Source organism: Lingula anatina, chromosome 10, assembly GCF_051362555.1.
Source record: "Lingula anatina isolate TDL-2025a chromosome 10, LinAna3.0, whole genome shotgun sequence".
NCBI lineage: Eukaryota > Metazoa > Brachiopoda > Lingulata > Lingulida > Lingulidae > Lingula > Lingula anatina.
Genome location: NC_141776.1, coordinates 17,454,569 through 17,478,277, shown reverse-complemented (window position 1 = coordinate 17,478,277; position 23,709 = coordinate 17,454,569). Strand labels below are relative to the sequence as shown.

At 36.6% G+C, this 23,709-nt stretch overlaps 1 protein-coding gene across 4 annotated transcripts; it reads left to right on the top strand.

Annotated features, from left to right (window-relative positions):
• Positions 1-94: 94 nt before the first annotated feature.
• LOC106158155 (LHFPL tetraspan subfamily member 6 protein) lies at positions 95-23,515 on the top strand. Of its 4 annotated transcripts, none has more exons than XM_013534045.2 (4): positions 95-267; positions 6,439-6,970; positions 20,467-20,565; positions 20,859-23,515. In XM_013534045.2, the coding sequence occupies exons 2-4, from the start codon at positions 6,496-6,498 to the stop codon at positions 20,978-20,980; spliced, it is 696 nt and encodes a 231-aa protein (XP_013389499.1). In that variant the 5' UTR covers positions 95-267; positions 6,439-6,495; the 3' UTR covers positions 20,981-23,515. The 4 variants fall into 4 exon arrangements, with proteins under 4 accessions (XP_013389499.1, XP_086853353.1, XP_013389500.1 ...); XM_086997227.1 differs by lacking the exon at positions 95-267 and adding an exon at positions 316-453; XM_013534046.2 differs by lacking the exon at positions 95-267 and adding an exon at positions 334-521.
• The last annotated feature ends 194 nt before the right edge of the window (positions 23,516-23,709 follow it).

Below are 23,709 nucleotides of genomic sequence, written 5' to 3'. Positions count from 1 at the left end.
GAAATAGCAACTGTTTTTAATAGGACGCTAAACGAGATTTCCTGTTCTGCAATCTGATTGGACAATCCTGCCAGAACATGGATGAATAACTCCGCTTTGTTGACATTGGAAACGTCATCCAGACTCCAGGGCCTAATCCCTTTGACCATCGTTTTTCTGACAGCGGGTTGTTGCCGGATGCAGTGATTTATTTATCAAAAAAGACGCTGAGACTGTCGCTTTTAGCGCTAGGCATGAAGTTGTGAATAATCCAGAAGTCTACAGAGGGTAAGTGGCTGAATTTTATACCATGCATTTCGCTTGTTTTTGCCATGGGTGATGACTGAAGAGATCGGTTGACACGACGGTTAGATTAAGGCGTAAGGGAAGGACGGGTAGTGCTGCTTTTCCGCATGCCACAGTTCAGTCGGTGCTGACACTGCGTAACTTCTGGAGGTGGAATATGACTTTTTGGTGAGGTAATCCCAGTCACTGGAGTCAGAAACTGAGTAATATAGGTCTTGGTATCTCGACAGCGAAAGGTAAGGGACAGCTGAATTTTTCGTATTAATATGTACAGCAGTTGTCTGGGTCCGTTGTTTTAGTGTCTATTTTGTCTTGCCAGTAATTCTCAATTTCATATTGCGAAGTTAGCCTTCATGTTATCAGTGATCCATTAGTAGATTTTGGTATTGGATAATCTGCAATATATTGAACTGATACAATGTACCCAATAATTTAGACTGATCGTTAATTAGTGCGCCGGCCCTCCCTCTCCCTCTCTCTCTCTCTCTCTCTCTCTCACACACACACACACACACACTCACATTCGAGCATAAGAATACATGCACACAAGCAAACACAGACACATTTTCTTCTTACATGCACCTGGTGTCTTAGTATCATATGGAAGATACTATTGTATTAGATTAGAGAGCTGATAGACCTGCTAATACTTACAGAACTTTAGTATTAACAGAACATGGTACATGTGTTTCTTAATAGCAGTATTTGGCTGCTAAATGCCAGTCATATGCTAACTGCTGTAGGTCCAGTTTCTCTTATTTAAAGCACCTGTCAGAGATTTTGGTTAGTTTGGTTATATACTGAACAAAGCTTTAAGGGCATCTGAATCAATTCTGGCTTGTTATTACAATGGCAAACAATACCTTTTGACCTGTTTATGAATACTGATGCCATACATTTGTAGATAACAAAAGACTTATCGGCTGCCGTAACTGTTTATCTCTGCCAGTGGCCTTTCAGATGTTAACCATTATAGAATAAAAATATAAATTCTGTAGATATTAAACTAAATTTTAACTTGGACCTGTCTTTGACATTGCATACTTATATGCAAAAGTATGATTATTCTATAGATGTTTTAATTACAATTAACATACACGGACTCACAAACACGCTGAAGTCTGAAATCAGAAACATTTTGGCCACTTTTGGATTGAACTGCACTTTGATTGCACTTAATCACCACCTCAGTATTTGTCCACAATAAAGCTTCTGTCACATCATAATACTAAATGAAGTGCTGCTTACTTAATGTATGATATGTTTATTCAGCAGCACATTAAATAGAATTGTACACAATGTCAACATCTTAATTGGTGTTTACAATACAATTGTTAGAGCAGAATGTTTATGATGGCCTTGGTTCAAGACATATTACACCTCGTTAAGAGAACTGTGCAGTAAAATATTTAATGTTGAGTAAATTTCACTGCATCTTTGTAATAAGTGGCTTTTCCTATGGGAACTGTGCCCCCCGCTCCCCCCCCCCCCCAAAAAAAAAATGCAATTCAGGAATGCATTTATTTCATAATATTTGCACAAAGTTAATCCAATAAGATGTTACCGATCTGAAAAGTATTTATGTCATATAATAAGTAATAAATCAGTATAGGAAAATTAACAACTGAAATACAATGACAATCAAGTGAAAATAACTAGAACTACTTGTATACAGGTATGTCTAGTAACAGCAATAGAAAGATGAATCATTTTACCACATGGAACATGGACAGGGTTGAACCAACAAATGATTTCCTTATAAGTGGAAGGAGACAGATTAATTACTGCTGATAAACAATTCCTTAAAAAGTCTGAGAAGAAGTATTAATTACTGTTGATAAGCAATCTTAAGTATCCCACACTGAGTAGCACAACCCTGAGTTTCCAAGGTTAGTGGAAGTTCAACTTTCTACTATCTGCGTGCCTATCTTGTTTTCAGTAATCCTTCGGAGTCAGGTTGACTGGATCCAGTGTTAAACACAAAGTAGTTGGTCTTTTTAAACAAAAAAAAAACATAATTGGTTAATTTTAAATTATGTGACCACAACCTCAAGTTACATCCATTTCCATTGACAGTGTAAAGTTGGGTCCATTCAACAACCAGTCAGGCACATATAACAGCCCCATAATTTGGCAGGCTGCTACCTTTGATAAGTGGCAGGTTTGAAGTTTTTTATCACCAACAGAGGCAATTTCGCTTAAGTCCTTGAAGTACCTGGTTGACAGCCTAAAGTGGCACGACAAGGAAGAATCGAGCTTAAGCCATAAACTTCTTTCCCCTCTTCCTTTGTTAAATATGACACTTGAGAAATTATTCTACTATTATTGATGTGAAAATGGATGTGGTTGATTTTTTTCTCCCGCTTTGTTCGTTGTAATGTGAGACGCATGTTTTTTTTGCAAAATGCCATAAGGGACATCGCAAAAAGTGCCTCCAATATCAAGAGTCGCACCTTGAGGGGGGGCTGGAGAAAAGTGAAAAGACCTGTCATTTTGTAAAAATGTTGATAGTGATAGTTTATGCGGCATGAAATGCGTATATCCATCACATTTGCAGGCTTGCTATTTTCAGGAGCAGGTCAAGAGATATTCTCTGACAGTCTTCCACATTACTTTTGTTGATTCAGCCTCCATTTCTGACCATCTTCCGACAGAAAAATCAGTGTCAACTTGAAAATCTGACCATCTTCCGGAAGACCCAGAAGGTGGCCTCAGTCTGCCCCTGATATTGCTGTGATTTGTATTAATGCCATATACAGTATGTAATAGTGTATGCAATAATGGGAGAATAGACATTACAAATCGCTTGCCGAACAATTGACCTGATCATGATGAAACAAGGCTTAGATATTTTATTCTTATCCCCTTCCTCTCGTTTGACTGTCAAGAACAGACAAAGACTGCCTGATGACCAGATATTGATTTTTACGGGGAAAAAATCTCTGGATGAGCAAGATTATGATGATTCATGCAATTTATCTTCTACTGCATAAGAAAAAATTCTTTCCACCAGAGATTTATACAATGTTTTAGAGTAAATTTGTAGTCTGCTTGATTAAAGATAAATTCAGATTTCATTTCATTGGATCAATTAAAAGACTAAGACCCCATTTCCAGAGATTAGATCTATCTACTATAGATCGACCTAACTCCCTGGGGGTTCACGCTAAATAGCTGTCAGCCGAGCGGGCATGAAAGTTTACTTTCTCTTACAGTTTGTAGTAGGCGGGACAGACATTAAAGCCGGATTATCTGACAGTAATCTAGTGAGACTTCCCGCAGGGATAGATCTATCTAAAAGCTCTGGGAATACGCCCTAATCCACTTGAAAGAACTGTTACACCTGTTTTATAACAAGAAAGAAATGGCAAATGTTTCAGACGAGTATGCACTTTATTAAAGTCTTCCACTATGGATTTAGCTTTAACTAAAGTTCAGGCTATTTAATCTTGTGTATCACATATATAAAAAATCTCTCAGGACATTGACTGACAGCAACATGGCCATGCTAAGTAGTTTACACTTCCTGCAAATGTGGCTTACATTCCTTGACAATGACATGGAGATGTTTGTGGCATTACAGAATTGCTAAGGATCTCGGTGTAGTACTCTCTTCACTAGAGTACTGTACACTGATCAGTCCGACTGTTGCTGTTAATTTTTATCCCAATGCTCACTCAAAGGAGTGTCTGATATTTAAGCCATATTTCTGGTATGAGTTGGTTCTGTTGATGCATAGACGAGAGAGAGAGAGAGAGAGAGAGAGAGAGAGAGAGAGAGAGCCCACTGCCCCCAACCTCAGGCCTACCCAACTACTGAGTACCAGACTAGGCACCAACTGATCCCGAATTCACTGGTAGATCGGACCACACTACCCTTTTTCAAGGTGTGCGTCAGTACACGCTTCAATGTATCAATCGCAACACCGCTCTTGCCTAGTATGCAATGTGATAGTGATGATTCTCAGCGGGGTTGAAAGTAGTGCATCTCATCTCAAAATTTGTTCCGGGGTATGATGCTGTGAAATGCGTACTGACATACACCTTGAAAACGGGTAGTGTGGTCCGATCTACCGGTAAATTCGGCATCATTCGGTGCTGAGTCTGGTAGTTGGGTAGGCCTGGACCTGTGTAAGAGAGTGCATCAGTGGAGATGAAGTGCGGAATGCTGAGAAGATTAGCCGTATCATCAATGGAAGAGGGATTAAAGGGAGTTACACACCAGTAAACAACCTACCACAGGAGTCCCACTGAAATATGTACTTACTTAATATAGACTAAGGGTGCTTTCCCAGAGATTTAGATCGATCTAAAGATTAAGTTTTAGAGTGACCTAACTCCCTGGGGGTTCAGGCTAAATTGCAGTCAGCCGAGCGGACACCATAGTTAATTACCCCCTTACAGCTTTTAGTAGGCAGGACAGACGCTTAAGCCGGCCAAGCTGACAGTAATCTAGTGAGACTCCCCACAGGGATAGATCGATCTAAAAATCTATGGAAACGGGGTGATAGTCCTTGTAGTATTTCTAGTCTTATGTGTAACAATGTTAAACTTTGTAAAACTCTGGATGAATTTTTAAAGCTTTATAAGGTCTTTACCGCAGCTGCAGTAGAGTTTGTACTATGACTTGGTGGTAGTATTAATTTAGAGGTATTTCGATGATCAGTACCTCAGTGCATATGTGCTTGCGTATACATGCACCCATACTCGCATGCACATACATAGGCCTACTTTAACAAACTTGATTATTGTTAATAATTTTTTTCAATTTTTTTTCTTTCATTAAATTAAAAAGCCAGTCAAGTGTTTTAAGTTGTGAAATTTATTAATGTTTAAAGCCAAGTGGTCTAAAATGAGAAATCCTAGTAGGGCTGGTGAAAAAGTCTGCATAGGCACAGTCAGTGTAATACCATATACTGTAATACCATTTAAGTAAAATTGTAAAATAACAAGCAGCTTAATTTAATGTTAGTATTGGCTTACAGGTTGATCCCCAGAATTCTGTAGTTTACTGCACTTCAGTGAATTTTACGAGGCTGTCACCTCCTGAGTTTGAATTAGGCAACAATGTCTACAAATGTATTACTTTGTTCACATTCAATAGCTACTTTTATTTGCTGGTCGAGGCTCCTAATCCTTGTGTTTATTTTCTAAACTGAGCCATGTTTTAACAAGCTATTGACTTACTAAACCAGTGTTTTAAGAAGCAGAGGGTTTTAAGTAAGTGCAGGGAGTTAAGGTTAAGTAACTGTGTAATTTACTGTGTGGAAATTAAGTAGAAAGTCGTTCAGGTGGAAACTGCACTTTTTCAGTTAAAGGGTAATTTTGAACAGTTATAGACTGATTGAACTACAGCGTGTGTTCCACATCAGTAAAGCGCTGTGCAAATGTGTGCACATAGTTAGATACATTGAAATAGATTGTAATGCTGAATTATACTTATAGTCATTATTTTGATACATTTCATTAATCATTTTGCACAAGTTGAGGAGGTTTTTGTAAAACTATAACAGTATTTAAGCACTAGTAGTAGACTTGTAGGTAACATGTTGTCCAAAACCTGGACAGTTTTTCAAAACATGACCAGACAAAGTTTCCTTGTGAAGAATGCAATGTTGTCAATGGTCAAACATTAAGTAGTGATATACTGACTGACTGCTGAGAAATAGATTCAAAATTGTATTTGTATATGTTGGAAATGCAAATATAAGCGATTATCTACAACATGAAACATGATAAACATTTCCTCTTAGCATGCATGTGCATACATGCATGCAAATACACATGGTCATTTCTGTCAGCATTTACCTTGGAAAAAAATACACACATCGTTCTCAACAGTTGATCCTGGCTTGATGAATTAGCAAATTAATCACTTCAGATCAAAGTGTTAATTTTATGTTCTCTGTGCGGCTTTGGCACATATCCTAGACTAATGTCTATATCCCAAGCTTTATCTTCAACAAAAAACCCCAAGGTGTGCACATTCATTATACATCTCAGAGGCCCCATGATCAAACAGTTCTATCAGACATATGTATAGTGAGTTCGTTGATGGGTTATACATGAGAGAGGCATATAGGCTAACTCACAGGGGAATGGCAATAAGCGTAGATGTGAGAATGACTAATGTCTATTTTCTTCATATTTCCAGACTTTATCTGAAGAAATATAGTCTCCGCGCACCCCATCATCAGCTTAAAGCCTCGAAATGGTGGATAAATATAACTACTACAAGAACAAGCTGGACCCTATGAAGTATAGGGCTGGCAGACAGAGCATGGGGACCAGCCTTACTGGAGTCGGATATCTCTGGGCCTTTTTATCCATGATATCCATGGGGTTATCCGCCACAGGATTCTACTTGCCATTTTGGCTACAAGGAACAATGCCTGGAGTAGAGAATAACAGAACTTCAATTCTGGTAACGTTCGGACCATTTCGGAGGTGTACATATCCCAGGATAGACCCTGACACGCAAGCTTTGCAGATTATAGAGGAGTGTGGACGATACACGACTTTCACAGATATTCCCAGTTTTTCGTGGCAACTTGTGACCATACTCGTAGGAACTGGATGTGCTCTGTCAATGCTTGTTGCATTTACTGCCATGTTTTCCTGTTGTGTACGGGATGTAATATCACAAACTTTAGCTCGAGTTGGAGGAGGCCTCCAGTTAATAGCAGGTGAGTTAATTCAGGTGTGATGTACCCTGGGTTTCAGAGTTTAATGCAAACTCACTACAGTTATCAGCATTGGGGGCGGCTCAATAGTCCGAAGATTCATTGGTCCGAAAAATCGTAGCATTTTCATTAGTTTTTTAATCAAGGGTTTTTGGTACGAAGGTTCTATAGTGAACATTCGGACTGTAGAACCTTCAGACTATTTCTGCGGCCCCATCAGGATAGCTAATATATATTGTGCTGTTTCCAGTCAGCAGTAGCAGATCGAGATTATAGGCAGCAGAGAGGTAGAAATATGTTACTGTCATTGTTCAGTAGGGGATTGTGGGAGTTTGAAAGGACTGTCCTTTTGGCAGAGAAAAGACCCACTCTGAGTCCAAGTCTTTAAAGTTCTTTGAACACACATGTGATAGGTTTGAAGTTTCTAGCTACAGTTCTGTGTTGCATATATATAGTGTCTGTCTGTACAACACTTTATGCTGCACATTCTGTACAACAGTTTTCCCTATTGGCTAACATTCAGAATACACTTTGTCCCTGGAGAGAGAAGACCATTACAGTGTTTCCAGCACCTTTATTGATAAAGATGAATTACTCTACCTGATCCACTTAGCTCTAATTGAAAAGATGCTACCATTGCAAGTTCTGCATACAACCATAATTTTCACTTGCATGAATACATGTATCTTTCTCCATTGGGACTAGTATTCTAGCTATAAAGGCATTGTAAATGCAAGCCGTTTTCCATGCCTAGTGTTAAATGCAATGTGCATAAGCCATAACAACGTTTACTCCCTCAGAAACTGGCACTGTTAACAAGTCCATGTGTTTCTGCAACATTTGGAGACTATTTAAAGGAGGCAATTTACAAGGAAAAAATGCAAATACATGTTCAGTTTTTTTATGAATTATTTTTCTAGCTTTCAACCTGTTTTTTTATCCACCACCATTTAAGTCTTGCCTAGTATAACGTAGGTTGTTAATCTAAAGGACATATTTTGCATCAGGTTTTCCTATTATTTATTTTTTTGCATTAAGAGGGGGTAATCTTGCAGTGCAGTACAAAGTACCAACCACTGAAGCACAGCAAAATACCAGAAAAAGGAGCAGTGGAATGTTTATACACTTTCAGATATAAAATATGGTGCCATAAAAACAGAATACAATAAACAAATATAATGCAATAAGGAAGTAATGATATATAAAAACAGTACAATGTGAAATATGTAAAAAAAAAATAGAAAAATATTGTAGGTTATTGCATGGCAGAAATGTTGATCATACACAATAGGGAAATAAGTTTTACAAAATAATCATATGGCAGAGCGTGTACAAGATTCCCACAGCCCACGGTAATCAATGCATGTGATAAAGGATGACTCTATGAGAAAACCAGATATTTTTAAGTGTGACATACAAGTTTCAAAGCTGACTGTTTAACTTTTAAAAACTTGTATATTTTTAGTTCTTGAATTCGTTTCAAGAACAAGTTATCTCAGAAAATTGGGATGTAAAATGTCTGATATTAGATTGACTTCTGTATGCAGTAGATGCATGACCAGTAGGGACAGGCCATTGTCCTTTACAGTGCAGTAGCCAGTCATTTATAAAGATAATGGATGACACTGTCAGATGAAAAAGGTCCTGAAGGAATGTGCACAGTAGCTTCACTTGTCTCTCCTCTATCTTGCTGACCAGTCTCCCATGTTATACAAACTGGTTATTTGTTGTACTGCCCCTGTTCACTGTACTTTTGTTATTTTAAAGCCAATTATTTTCAGTGAGTGTTATTTATGTGGCACGACTAATGATTGCTTTTACCTTTTTAAATGGAGTGCTTGTAGTGAATGCTTGAATACATCTTGTATATATAATATGTGATGTAATGTAGAGTTTAACAGGAGTCATTTGGCACATTTGTGGTTACAAAGAGCATTTCTTTTAGATATGCCCCCCACCACCACCACCATATACTACATGTAAAACAGCGGAGTTCTGACATTGCAAATTTAGAATTTAGAACCATGTTACAGCAGAGAAAGGAAATTAATATTTGTGAATGGTCAAGGCCTATATTTCTGTGGAAGTCAGCACTATTATTTCTTGATCCATTTGGTCTTCTTTTTTTTTTTAAAGATGCATAATATACATGTAGAGCACAATGTTCAAACTAAGCTTTCTGGAATATGTTTCATTTCACATATAATAACAAGTGTTTAACCTGGCAGACCTGCTAGAAACATCTGTCTAACTGGATATCCTCACACAAAAACTAAAAGATGCACATGTTCCGCAATAGCTTACACTTCCAAGACATTTTATGTTTTTAACGATACATGGATTTGTGTGTATGAGCATACATTTTACATCAGCTGGTCATGCTTTGATTTCCCCAGGGTTCTCCTCCAAGAATTTCCATCTTCAACTACTTTATGTCTCTAGGTCCAATTACAATGCTCGGGCATGGTCCCATTAAAAGAAATAGATCTTGGTATAAAGGCATGAAGTAATGAAATAATGACTAATGCATGGAGTCCTATGATTATGTTATGGAGGGTATGGATTTAATCATCAATGTGGATCCTTCAGATTATCCAGATACCAGGGCCCTAATCAGCTGCAGACTTAGCCGGTCCCAGTTTCACAAAAAAAAAAAAAAAAAAAAAAAAAAAAAATTGTCAGTCTAAAGTGTAGTTCAAGTATTGAATATTTAATATACTTCAATGCAGACAAATTCAACTGCAGATTTCTATAATACTTTAGTGTGACTGTATGCCACTACACCACTTCAGTTGTGCTTACATATGTACAGCAATAGAGAGAAAAATGATAAACATCCAGTACTAAGTGAGGATGACAGTTGATGCAGCTACATGCAGTATACAGACACACTGTGTTAAAACTTAGTATTAATAATCATCTATTAGGGAAATAGTGCACTGTGTAATGCCTATGGTCAAACATTTTCACATAGATATATGAATTAATTTCTGTGGAATACTGGGGTATTTAATTTACACAAGATTTTAAGAGCATATATTTCTCATATTATTTCATGTGTATGACATTATACATGTAACAGTCAGAGGGGTCCTGAAATTAACAGCATGTTTGATCAGTGTAACTCATACATGCACTTAATGATATCACCATCTGTTTCTGTATGGCTAAAAAATCACCAAATGAATGTTAATGATTATACTAATCACAGGACTTTGTGTTTATGGAGGTGGGGCCCCACTACAGGCATAATTAAGGGTGGTAATTTGATCAAGAAAGTCAGATCAATAATGGAGAGGAATTATTGATCTCTTTGTCTGGCTCTTTGTCTGGTACTTTGTAGTAGTGATTAGGTTAGGCAATACTGTGCCTTTTATCATGTTTGTGGAGTTGAGAGATACATAGAACACATACACTGTACAGTGAACTGATGTGTGATTTCTTTTTTTTCTCCTTTTTACAGGGAACGAGGGAGCGAATGTTGGGTTAAATGCTGCCTCAAAAGAATGACATCGTAGAAAAACCATTGAATATGTATTGAATGTAAAACTAGCTGCTACATGTATGCAACGCAGTTCAGTAGATGAATCTGACAGTTTATTTGTTTATAACATATGTCATAATATTATGGTGTTTATGATGTATGATATCTAATTAAATTGTCAAGAGTCAGGCTTGTAGTCAGGAATTTCAAAGGAGGGTAGGGGGGCATTCTGAAAAAGCGGACCTTTTTTACCATGTAACCTTCATGTACCTAGATCATATTTTACCCAGAGTGTACCTTTTTTATATTCAACCCCTGGACCCCCGCCAACCCCCCCCCCTCCCACCTCCCCCTCCTCGCTTTGGGCCTGAGAGTGATCGGGTAATTTTGTTGGAAATCAAATGTGAAGATTGACCAGCACTTATCAAATTATGACTAAAGTAGTAATAGTAATAATTATAGTATGTACATGTATAAATATTTTATCTCAATTATGAAATTTCACCAGCACTTGTTTTAAGTTCTGCTCAGAGGATGCCACTGGTACATGTTATGTAGTTTGCTTGCACTCTAGCACAGTAGGCAGTCACAAAGTAAGTTCAAGAGCTTTACTGACAGCTTTTTCAACCCCTGATACCTTATCTATTCCCTTTAACTGCCTCACTTACTGTGTACACAAATACTTCACTGGAAACGTTGCTACCATCATAAAAAGGGATGGATTTGAAGTGCACTAGAATTGTCACAAACATTTTAAAGAAAAGGACTTTTAGACTGGGTTTGAAAATGGTTAAAATTGAGAGAAAGTGAGAAAGGAATTAATGAAGTTGAGAAGCAAGGGAAGGGAGGGGGGAAAGAAAGAAAGAAATTAAAAGATCTAGAGAAAAGACCGTTGGATGAGTAAAGGAAAGAAAGAAACTTCAATGAGGTAATTTACCTGTAGAAGGAAAGAAAGTAAAGAGGGAAAGAAGGACAGATAGATGAATAAAATAATACCATTGTGCTCATCTCATTTAACAGACCACACACACACACACACACACACACACACACACACACACACAGGTGTATGTATTACACCTGTACCTCTCTCAACTTAACGACATACTTAAGTTTCTAACTTTAAACACATTGCTGATCATCATGTGTCATCTGGCTTAGGTAAGACTACAATGTGACTGCCAATTATCTCCTCCAGGCTAGGGGAATTAATGGACATATGAGTATCCCTGGTCAATTAGAGTATCTCTTGGTCATTTTCTGTCAAGTATGTGGCTATAAATCTGTTGGACGATGTATTGTAACAGCCATTAATCTTGATGTTTCCTTAACTTGTAGGTGGATTGTGTTACCCCATTTTAATTGTGGTGTTATTTGGGAGTATTGATGGCTTTGTAATGATTACTGTAGTGTTGAATGTCATCCTGAATAATGGTTTCTCTCTCTCTCTCTCTCTCTCTCTCTCTCTCTCTCTCTTAGGTAAATTCATACATGGAAGTTTTAATTAATTCCTATATGGATGCACTGAGGGTGTAATAGGGTTTAATTACAGGACATTAATTGAGCAGTGATTCCATTACCATGTGTCTGCAGCACACAGCAGGGGCAGGTGAAAACTGTGATGTGAGATATATTTATATACTGGTAATAGGGAAGTGGTGTTTACGAAATGGACTATACACATGTATATATGCATATCTCTCTCACCCTGAGTTTCCCCCAGTTTCACAAATTGCTGAAAATGGCTCTCTATGTGTGCTTTACTTCCTGTTCTCCTCTTAGTGTATTTAATGTTAGGAATGAGAGAGAGAGAACAGGAAGGAGCAAGTAGTAAGAAAAAAAAAGAAAGGAGACAGAGATAGAAAAAGAAAATGCAAGGAAAAAAGGAGGGAGATAGATATTATAAATGGAGTGAAAAAAGAAAGTGAGGTTTACAGAAAGGGCTGATAAATATCAAATCATTGTCAAATTCATCACACATTTTTTAAAATCATTTTAACAAGAAATAATATACTAACAGTAACTGTCATGTGAATGTAACTGGAGGTCCCTCTTGAAGTCTTATAAGCTTTTATAAGTTAAGTATTTTTAAATTTTTAACGTTGATTGCTGTACAAGATATTTTTTGGACATCGACGATATCAAGAAGTCCTGGTGATTTATAAGCATGTGTACTGCAGGCAGCATACTCTGTTACCCCCTACAATTTGAGTGACCATTTGAGTGATGTCCAGCTGTTGTTTTGATGGACAAACATGTTGGCAGCATGTTAAATGGTCTGTTAGGAGTCAGCCAGTCCTGACAGTGGACACAGACTTTCTAAGGAGGTTTTTAAGGTATTATGTTAAAATGTTATCAAGACGCTTGGCAAGTTTACACAAGGTGGATTGTCCCTATGTGTGACGAACCAGAATTTGTCCATTGAATATAAATGATATATCAGTGGAGATTTTGATAAAGAGATAAAAAGTCATAAGTTCACCAAGATATCCTGAGATGACCTTGGGTATTCTGAAATGACCATTTTTAGCTGTGTGTTGGTCTCAGTATTTCCCAAGTCAGTCAACACAAAAAGATGAAAATTTCTGGACAACGTACTGATACATGTACTCCTTATGTTTTGATTAGGAGGAGAATGAATTTTTTTTTTGGATGGAAAAAGTATTAGATGAAATATACTGATATGAGATAAGATGAAATTAAAGGACAGAAAATGTAGTGATTGAAAAGAAAATAAGTCAAATGAAATAAAATAAGATGAGAACAAGTGATATTGAATTAAATAATAACAAATAAAAAAGCAAAGTTAATTTATTTAACTACCGGATGTAGAATGTAAAATTCATCAAATAAAATGCCACAAAGAGGAAGACATCAACAAAAATGTCCATTTCTCCCCTATTTAATGTGAGCAGTGTAGTCTTATGTCTGAACTGAAATTAACAGAAGGAAGACTTAACAGCTGGCGAAGGAGGAAATTGAAAAGTCAAGAGGGGTTTTATGGGTGAAATGGACGGCCAGCAGGAGTAACTCACAACTAAATGCCAAGATTGTAGAGGCCTGTTTACACTTGTAGTTTTGGACAACATTTTCTGAAAAAGTACCATTATTTTAGAACAGCCTTGTGAACAGTAATGGACAAGTGTGATCCTATGGTTAAACGATTTTGTATGAGGTAATACAATCAACCTGACCTTGCCTTCTAAGTATGTCACATTATAACAAACTCTTCATTGCCAGGATCTATGGAATCTAATAGTTTGCAGTGATTTAAAGGCATGCCTAATATTTAGATCATTTTAACTGCCATAGCTAGCTAGACCAGTGTAAATATGGCAAGTGGTGGCGAGGGATTTTTTTTTATGTGTGAGAGGAAACTTTAACTCCACTGTCCAGATGTGTTTGGTCTTGAACTTACATGACCAGCTGGTAACTTACATGGGTTGTTTATTGCATGCCGTTGGAAACCAGTGCCTAATTGAAATGAGGAACAGGGTGGAAGGGGGGGGGAGTAATGAACAACCTAGCCTAGTAGTTGCATTTTCATTTCATAGTGCATTAACTGTTTTTCTATGGAAATAATTTGTAATTATTTTCTGCTTAAATAATTTATACGTAATGTTATATATATATATATATATATATATATATATATATATATATATATATATATATATATATATATATATATATGTTCACACATTGGTTGAAAGAAAAGATTTTGAGAGAGAGAGAACAATAATTAAGAATTTCAAGAATGAGGTACAACATATGTAGAAAATGGAAATAAAAACATGGCACATCTGACATTTCCTTGCAACTCTACTGTCCAAACAAACACAGAAAAAGAAGTGGTAATTTTAGTGGGAGTCCATAAATAAAAGTTTAACCAGAAGCAGGTTCTATTTATTATTAGATCTCCCGTGTAGGTGGTAGGCATATTTTCATTAAGGTAATAACTGCTTGACATCTTCTCAGCAGTGGGTGGATTTCTGGCTGATGAAGCTCCAAAATAACCAGAATCAGAAAAAGGGGTAATTAGGATGGGGTTACGGAAGGGACATGTATTGGTGAAAAAATGTGCACACTCTTTAAAAATACATGCAAATACCTCACATTGTTCTATCAACATATGGATATCAGTGATTGATTTTTTTTCCAAATCAGAGTTTTGTTTATACAAACTCAAGAGGCCCAACTGGTTTTCGCTTCATGTACCCTCCATTTTAAGCTCAGACAGCAGAAGATAACATGATCCAACCACTTCTAGACTCATTAGTGCATTGATAGCTTTATGGCATACAGTGAACATGTTAGGACTGCAGCCAGCTATTTTGAAGGGGGGGGATCTTCATTTCTGAAAAAGTGGATTTGCATTGAACCCAGTTCAAATTTTGATTTAGAAAACGACTTATTTTTGGGCCAAAAGGGTGGTTCATGTGAACCCCCCCCCCTCCCTCCCCCTCCTCATCAACCCCCCTCCTGCCTACATATCTGATTATCACACCCGAGACAGATTTCTATTTTTACTCAAACCTAGATTACTATTGATTATTCTCTTTATGTGAACATGCTTGGCGAGGAGAATGACCTGAGGGCACAAGGCCTTGGGGCAGAAATGACCATTGCCTATTGACCATTGTCCATTGTCTGGCCTTAACTATAATAATGTATTATTGACCAGGCTCTGAGCCGAGGGGGTATGAACATGATATGCCATTTGTAAGCACTGGTAGAAAGGACAGGACCGTAGCCAGTTATTTTAAAAAGAGGTTTCATTTTCGAAAAAGTGGACCTTTTACCATGTGTTCGTAGATAAAATTTTACCCAGAGGGGACCTTTTACAGCATAAAGAGTGGTTCTTTCTAACTCCCTAAACCCACCCTGGCATTGGCTTGAAGGAGATCTGTCAAGGTTCTTTGATTGGACATACTACTAATACTTGTACGTGAACACATGGGAGTTTCATGCCAACCCCCCCCCCCCCCCATTTTTCCCTCCTTCCATTTCATACATGTATACATGTACAGTAGTCCTGAAGACAGTGTTTATCAATCTGGTCATGTAAGGCTTCAATTCTTGTTATTTGAAAAACCTGCATGAATGTATATGAATTAATGTGTTTCTTCCTCTCTCTCTCCTCCCTTGTCTTTATATTTTATAGACATAAAGGCAGTTCTTTAAATCACCCTGACCACCTCGAGGCAGAGATTTCTGTTTTCCACTCCTAATTGAGGATGATGTCCACAGGTCGGTGTTCTGAACATGTCCACTGACTCACTGTCTACTCTGTGGCCAACTGTTAAAACCCTGAGGGAGATGAAATACAAGTAGTGTCCATTTACATTATGTTGAATACATCCTGAATGGTGTCCAGTGGTCACCTTGGGGGTATAGCCTGGATCAGTTTCCAGGGTATTCATTTTAGACCTGAGGGCATATACTCCCTTGGTATTGTTGAAAAGCTCCGGCCATGTAACACAATTTAAATATATGGTAAAATGTGTAACTGTACACCGTGGAATTAATTGGATACAAGTAGATAGATTTCACTGGCAATAAGTTTGTTTATCCGGTTGGGAGATGTTATGATATGTTTTCTATGGAAGGTACAATATGTGGTGCTAGAAAAACATGGTCTTTGACGGGGAATGATGTTTAGTTGAATATTTTGTGGTTTTATAGGTCCTGTTGTACATGGGTGCAGGTGCTTGGTACATTTTAGCATCTTGGTCCTATGCACTGGCCATTTTTATTCGTTTCGTGATAAAACAGGCACATTTTGTCAGTTAACTGGACTTGTAATAATTTACTATGAGGCATTAAGGCTTCAATTTTTAGTTTTTAAGTATTGACCAAAATTTTTATCTTAATTTCTTTCATGAAAGTGACCCCAGAAATCATGCCATCATATTTATTTTAGACCACTAGCCATCTGTCTGATTTTAGCAGTCTAAATTATAATCCCCAATACTTTTGAACTATTACTTTACCAGCAATAAAAAAGCCCTGTCCCCCCTCTCCCCCCCCCCCCAAATAAAAGAAAAAAAAAGAAACCCTAGTGTGATAATTTATGTGCAGACATCATATCATCAGACAGTTCCTTCCACCTGCACCATGAAAGCAGGGTTACATAGTCTGCTGCCTGTGTACACACGAAAACGTGCAGCTGCTTGCTCCGAGAAACCTTTCGTCTGAGGTCACTGGGGGAGTGAATGAAGTAATTTGTGATGAGGTATTGTTATGTCAACAAAATGGTGGTGCAGGTTTTCCACTGTCTGAACATGTATGGTTGCACAGGCTGGTGTGAAAGTGGCGTAACAAAAGAATGTACGACCTTTTCAGGGCCATTACATGGCGTCTGGGTTTTTTTTTTTTCTTTATGTGAACTCTGCATGAATGCATACACAATTTCATAAACTGGGTTGCTTATGTGGATTATATAAATGTTGTAACTTAGAAATATTTAAGAATTTCATGGTATCTGTTTTTTTTTTTTTTTTTCCTTTTTTTTTCCTGATATTTTATTCTTTTTGTAGTGGGGTATGGTCTGGGGGGCACCAAAGTTATGTAGTCAAAGTATTTTTACATAAGTATTTTGTTGTCAAAACAGCCAGCAGTTGGAATGCTATGTACTTCCCCATCTCTATGCTCTCCTCAAATAAAGAGAGAAAAATAAAACAAAAACATAATTTTTTAACACAAAAATGACTTTTTTTCTGTTTAAAAACCAAAAATCACAAATGTACTCTCCAGCCCAGACATCTTAGATATGTACCATCCACATGCAGGGCATTTAATGAACAATAAATACACAAAGGAAGAAAGCAGGCATCAGAAATGTGTGGTAAGAGTAAAGTATTCTGGTGCACTATGAGACTAAAGGCTCAGGTGAGAGGTTATCTCAATCATCTCCCTATTTCTGCCCCATTGTGGTAGTAAAGAGGTAGATTACACGGCTGGGTTGTCGTGGGCTGTGTGTGCGTGAAGAACCTGTGTTACCCTTTACAGGAGGAGGAGGGACAAAAGAAAAAACTGAATTGTATTAAAAACAAACTGTGTGTAGAACCTGTACTTTGCTTTGGCAGTGGTACCTGTAAGATGTCAATCAGTGAAGGGGATGGGGGGGAGAGACGAAAGAGAAATATCTTTAAATATTTGCCACCCTTTGGATATATCCAGAAATCACCAATGGCAGTTTTTTTTTTTTTTTTTTTTCAGATTTGTTGAGTAAACAGTCATTCCGTGAAAGGAGATCGATACTTAAAGTTCAAAAGCAAATTGATCAGAAATTGAATGAATACTACTCTCTCTCCACCACTCTCTCCTTCTCTCTCCTTCTCTCATTCCCTCTTTCTTTGTTACACTTCTCTGTTGAGCTGTTTATTTTGAGATGTGTGTTTTGCACACGCATATTTCTTGATGTGTATATTCATTCTTCTCTTTTTTTCTCTGTGCATGCATGTTGCTTTGCATGTGTGTGTTTGTTTGGCTGTGCATGTGTGTGTGTGCACACAATTAAGAGTCATGTGTCTCAACCCAAATGAAAGAGGGTATAGTCTCATTCCCAATGAAACTATCATTCTACATAGGTCTGTAGTTTCATTGGGAATCGGCCCTTACTGAACACACAGTGCCAGTGGGTTCTGCTCCAAATGGCACCACCATGGACCTGAAGTAAGACGAGGTGACAGAAGTGAGATCGGGGATAGAAAACCACAAAGGAAATGAGGTCCTGCGGTCTACCACATCAATTCAAGGGGACACTTACTCACAAAGACTGCAGTATCAAGTACCCTATGTTAGAAGGACATTAAAACTAGTAATACCACTGCACAAATATTTGATATTTGAAAGAAGACAAAGAAAACGTCTTCAAACAAACATGTGGTTTTTGAAAGAGAAGAAATAGTACAGTATATTGTATTCACCGGTACAGGTTGTTATTAAGTCCAGTGATGAAATTTTTATCCACATGCCCTTTTTTTCTATTAAAAAATAGTAAGAAAAATAAGCGATCTTGAAGACTTTTTTTAGAAATTACCACCACCCTCCTTTACAGTAAAATAATCCTAACAATTTTGATGCGCCATATGGACATATGCAGTTCCAACAGAAATCAATTTAAGGTTTGATATTTTGAAACAGGCACTTGCTTGCACCCCCCCTTCAATTATGTAATCCTTAACCTTCTCGTCCTGCCCCCTACCATCTCAGTCATTGTCCAAAGAAGACCCTTTTGTGCCAATCTTTTATATATCAGACATGCATTCAAGTCAAAAACACAGTGATACCACATCTTTAATAATAGATGCTCTTTCACAAGCCCCATGGAAATATTAAAAGGTTTAGTACAAACTGTCATTTCCTCCATCATCTATAGTCATAGAATCAAAGGCAAGTACACTTCAGTGCCCCTTAAATGTTTGACATCTAACAGAACCAAGTGGAACTCTCACCATGGCTTATGCTACATGTGTTAGAGTACTGAGTCAGAATATGCCCAAGGAAGATGTGTTGATGATAATAATAGCGATAATGATACTTTGTGACAAAAAAGAAGTGCATGGATATGATGAAAAATATGATACATGTTTTTAAGTAGTTTGGGAAACTCTCTCTCCCTCTCTCTCTCTCTCTCTCTCTTTCTCTCGTACACACACACACACAAACACACAGAGGAACACTGAGGAGTCCACTTTCATTCACCAGACACACATGGTAAAACTTATCCAAAAATACAGTCTAGGACACAAAAATGGGATCAAACCAATCCCATTAAATGACACAGTCTTTCAAAATACTCTTTTTATGCTGCCATTCCTCTTTTGTATTGTCAGAACCTACAAAAGTTACAAAAGTTTTTTTTTTTCAAGCTTGACAGAGCTAAATGGTTGAACAGGGTGATATAGGTTCTGGTTTTATAGGTTTGATCCAGGAGATGAAAGAAAATGTACCCAGCGTGAAATAAGATGATGACTGCTTTTTGTCAGGAAGCAGATACATATCTGAACTCGGAACCTTCAATTTTATCAGTTTTACACAGGCATTATACAGTAGAATTGAGGAAATAGCAACATTTTTTTTTTTTTTGCATTTATTTTTTTTCCTGATGGCAAGGATCTCATGACATTGGAGCTGCTGCTAGAGCTTTCCTTTTTTATTTATTTATTTATTTATTTTACATTTTTTATTTCTTTGTTTAATAATTTTTCTATTTATGTATCATTTATGTACTCATTTTTTGTTTATTTTATCTGTTTATTTATTTGCTGTAAAAGTGGAAAAGTCCCATTATTTACTCCTCCTCTGCTTAGGAAGGGGAGTAGCAGCTGTACCCAAATATCCTGTGAATAAAGTGAAAATGCATTGCATTTATAAAATCCTTGTTACTAAATTCCATGGTTCTATACCAAGCAAAGTGTATTTGTTTTTTAGATTTGAAGTGAAAGGTAACATCTGGTATGTCCAAACTCAAACAAGATTAACTGATTTATTTCTATTCAATTACTGTATTCTGTGGCCTGTATTTCATTCAGCATTTTTGATATTTCTGTGGAGTTGCCCCCTGTTTCTTCACTTCAGGTAATTCCCGCCTTAGACATGGCAAGGGAGGTTTTGGTTTTGATAAATAAATTACAGCTTTCATTCTGCAAGCAGTTTGAAATGTGTAACACTCCAGTTGTTACCCTTAGAAGGTCAATGTTTGGGAGAAAAGGGATGGACCAGATTTTGTAGTGAAAAGTTTAAACATCAAATTAGAGAAAGGAGACCTTATGAAGTGCAAACAATTCTTTGGCTTCTAGTGGTGCTGCCATCTTTTGGCAGCTTTAAGAATTTTCCAAATGTGAAGAATCCATTTCTTAGGTTGTGCTCTAAATGCCGGAGAAGACAAGTTTCCCTGTCACTGAATCTAATAATTAATTGAGTTTATTTGTTTTCGTTATTTATTAATGTTTATGTTCATACCAGTTTTTGCTGCCTAATTAAAAAAGTCCTGTTTCTTTGTTGAAAGGTTTACTCATTGGAGGCGGCTGTGTATTATACCCGAATGGCTGGAACAGCTGGGAGGTACAGCAGGCGTGTGGGGGGCTATCAGCAGCATATCAAATAGGTGAGATTTTTTTCTTGTTTGAAAATGATGGAAAACAGTTATTTTACATTAAATTGGTTCTGTTAAGGTGTGTGTGAGAGAGAGAGAGAGAGAGAGAGACTTAGTAAATGCATATTTGAAAAATTGTTATACTTGTTAAATTTGAATATGTGGTATTGTCAAATATGTAATCAAGGTGAAATGATTTTCAGATGAGAACTTTTAGAATTATGAAGTTGAAGAACATATCAATTTTCAGATTATTCTTTATAGCAAGACTTATTAGTAATTAGGATTCTTTTTTTTAACTTCAGGCACATGTTCATTCTCATGGGCATATTACCTCACAATAGCAGGTGCTGCCACCTCTATCCTCTGTACTTGTCTATCCTGTCATGCCAGTAAAGAAAAATATTATGGCAGTTATGGAATGTGACAGGTTTGAAACTGTCTCACCTATCGCAGTGAAGCTCTGGAATTTGACAGAATGTCTAAAAGTGTATCAACTGTAGCAATGAAGATATGGAAAGTGAAAGAATTCAACTCAAATAGAAAAATGTGTGACAGTAATGGAGTGTGACAGAGTTAGAATTGCATCTCACATAACGCAATTCGGATTGAACTCTCTCAGTGCAACCAAGAACATCATAATGTCACAGGTGTTCTTCAAGGTATTTCATAACTGTCTACAGGAGAGATGTGATTCTTCATACAGTTGACACACACCACGTAACAAAATGGAGATTTTACCACAAAAGATTATTATTACATAGTTGATAAGAATGTATAATGCAGTGCTCATATAGGAACATGAGATCGAGTTATTACTGAAGCAGTAATGGAATTTGAAAGTTGGTTTACAGGCTGTTCATCAAAGCCATCACTTGAAGATGTAATATTTATAAAGAAAACTTGGCAGAAAAGAATAGATTGCTACTTGAGGAGGAAGCATTTTTGTCTCACATTGCACAATGAACATCAACTTTTGTAAGAAAGGGGCCATAGCAATAGTCCGAAGGTTCAATAGTCCGAAGGTTCATCGGTCCGAATGTTTGTCGTCTCTATGGGGAAAGCACGGTCTTCCAACTAAATGTAAAATTACATAAGAAAACGTCGTCAAGTTTGAAACTTCTCAGTCCCTTTTCACAACAAATGATATACCTAAATTATTTAGGCTGTACTCGTTCACTTAAGGGGTTGACAACATGATGGCAACTCACTTGGAGCATAAGAATGATTTATTAAAGTGGTTATGGTTTTAATGAAGGATATCCAGACTGTTGTTGCTAAGGCAGTATTCAAAACAGCAGGCCAACTTTTCCATGGATTAAATATGGCCAATTCACTTGAGTGCTTGTTGTGCAATTCCTACAGGGAATCTGTGCAGCGTCTATTAAGGAATTAGATGGCAAGCTTTTAAGTGAGTCGCCATATTTGATCCATATTTGTTTATTATTATTATTATTTTATTTATTTTTCATTTATTTATTTATCTATTTTATTATTTTACTTATTTATTTATTTTATTTATTTATTTATTTATGATTATTATCATTTTTTTTTTTTCGCAATAGCCAGGCTACTTAATTGCCAATCTCGCAAAAATAGTGCTACAGTTAATCAGTATACCACAAAATGTGAAAAAGGCCTTGGTCCAACTACATGTATTTCATGGAGTTCTTTATTTTTTGTTAATTCTAAAAATGTCTGTTAAGGACCAAACTCGTTTCTACCAACTTAAGCCAAATCTTTTGCACCATGTTTTGGAAAATGTGAGTAATCAGTTATGTCCCATTAATCATGTATTTATTGTTACATACCTGGATGTTGTAATTTGATATGTTTTAGATGTAAGATACTTCCCTTAAAATCGTGAAAGTTGTACATTTCTTTTAATTTCATAATGCCAAAAATCGAACTTGTTGCAATAATACTGGAATAGTAAAATAAAAACCAAAGTCATTGGCATATTTGTACATTTTGATATACGTATGTGTAGCATAGATTTTGATCTTGTGTCCATAAATTTAATATCTGTTAAAAACATGACATTGACTGGTGGCAAGTAAAAATTATCAATCAGACAATAACAATATCTGATGATGGCATAACTAAAGCATTTGATGCTATCTTGAAAGTCAATGGCATTTGGCTTTGCTTTCGGTCAAAGTTTTGTCTTGCAGAACTAAGCCAGTCTATTATTGTACATTGTCACTAATATAGAATATATTGAGTCACTAACAGTATTGTAACATTGTATTTTATGGTAATAGTGATGGAATGAGTAAGTAATATATGTTACTGTATGTTATAAAAACTAAAGATAACATAAGGAATGTAAGCCAAAAAGTAACAAATAATTTTATAGCAGATTATGTTTTTGTAAAACTGTTTAACTTTGGTGACCATAGCTGTCATTTTATTTGTAATTTGTATTACACAATCATAGTTGAAAAACTATAGTCACAACACCAAAAAGAGATTATGTTTAAGGTCCGTGCTGCCATCTGTTGTCGTCTAACGGAGCATGTGCTGCCACCTACATTGAAATAAAATATGCACCAATAGTACAAACTTCTTTTAGATGCATGCCAGCATCACCTTATTTTGAAGTATATTTTTACAGTATTATTAGGTTTATATTGTTTGAACATGCGTGTTGTAAAATAGTTTTTATCGATACAGAAGAGCAGTCAGTTTGAGGTTGTTTTGTATTTGTTATACAATGGTACCCAGTAGTATGTCTTTTGTTGACATCTACATGCGCTGTATTTAATGGCAAAAGTAGGCACTGCAGACATCTAAAGCATACTTTGGATGGTCTTCAGCCGTATGTACAAAATTCTTAATTATGTACACCTTACTTGTTACATGTAAATGTAAATATATCTGGTTCATTGTCAGCAAGAGTAATGTTTACCATCTAAGTTATTTTGTAAAGAATAAATGTGTTCACCATTTGAAACCCTTTTATGTGTATTTGTGTCATTTATTTTACTTGAATGCAAGAAAAATGGTTGCCATTGTTGATATTTTGATATTGACCCCACCCCTTCCTGTGCATTTTAGTTGGCAGTAGGTGGAAATGCACCCCACCATGTTTTGAAACAGTAAATTGTAAGGCAAATTACATTTTGATTTATTTTATACCATATACATTCATAT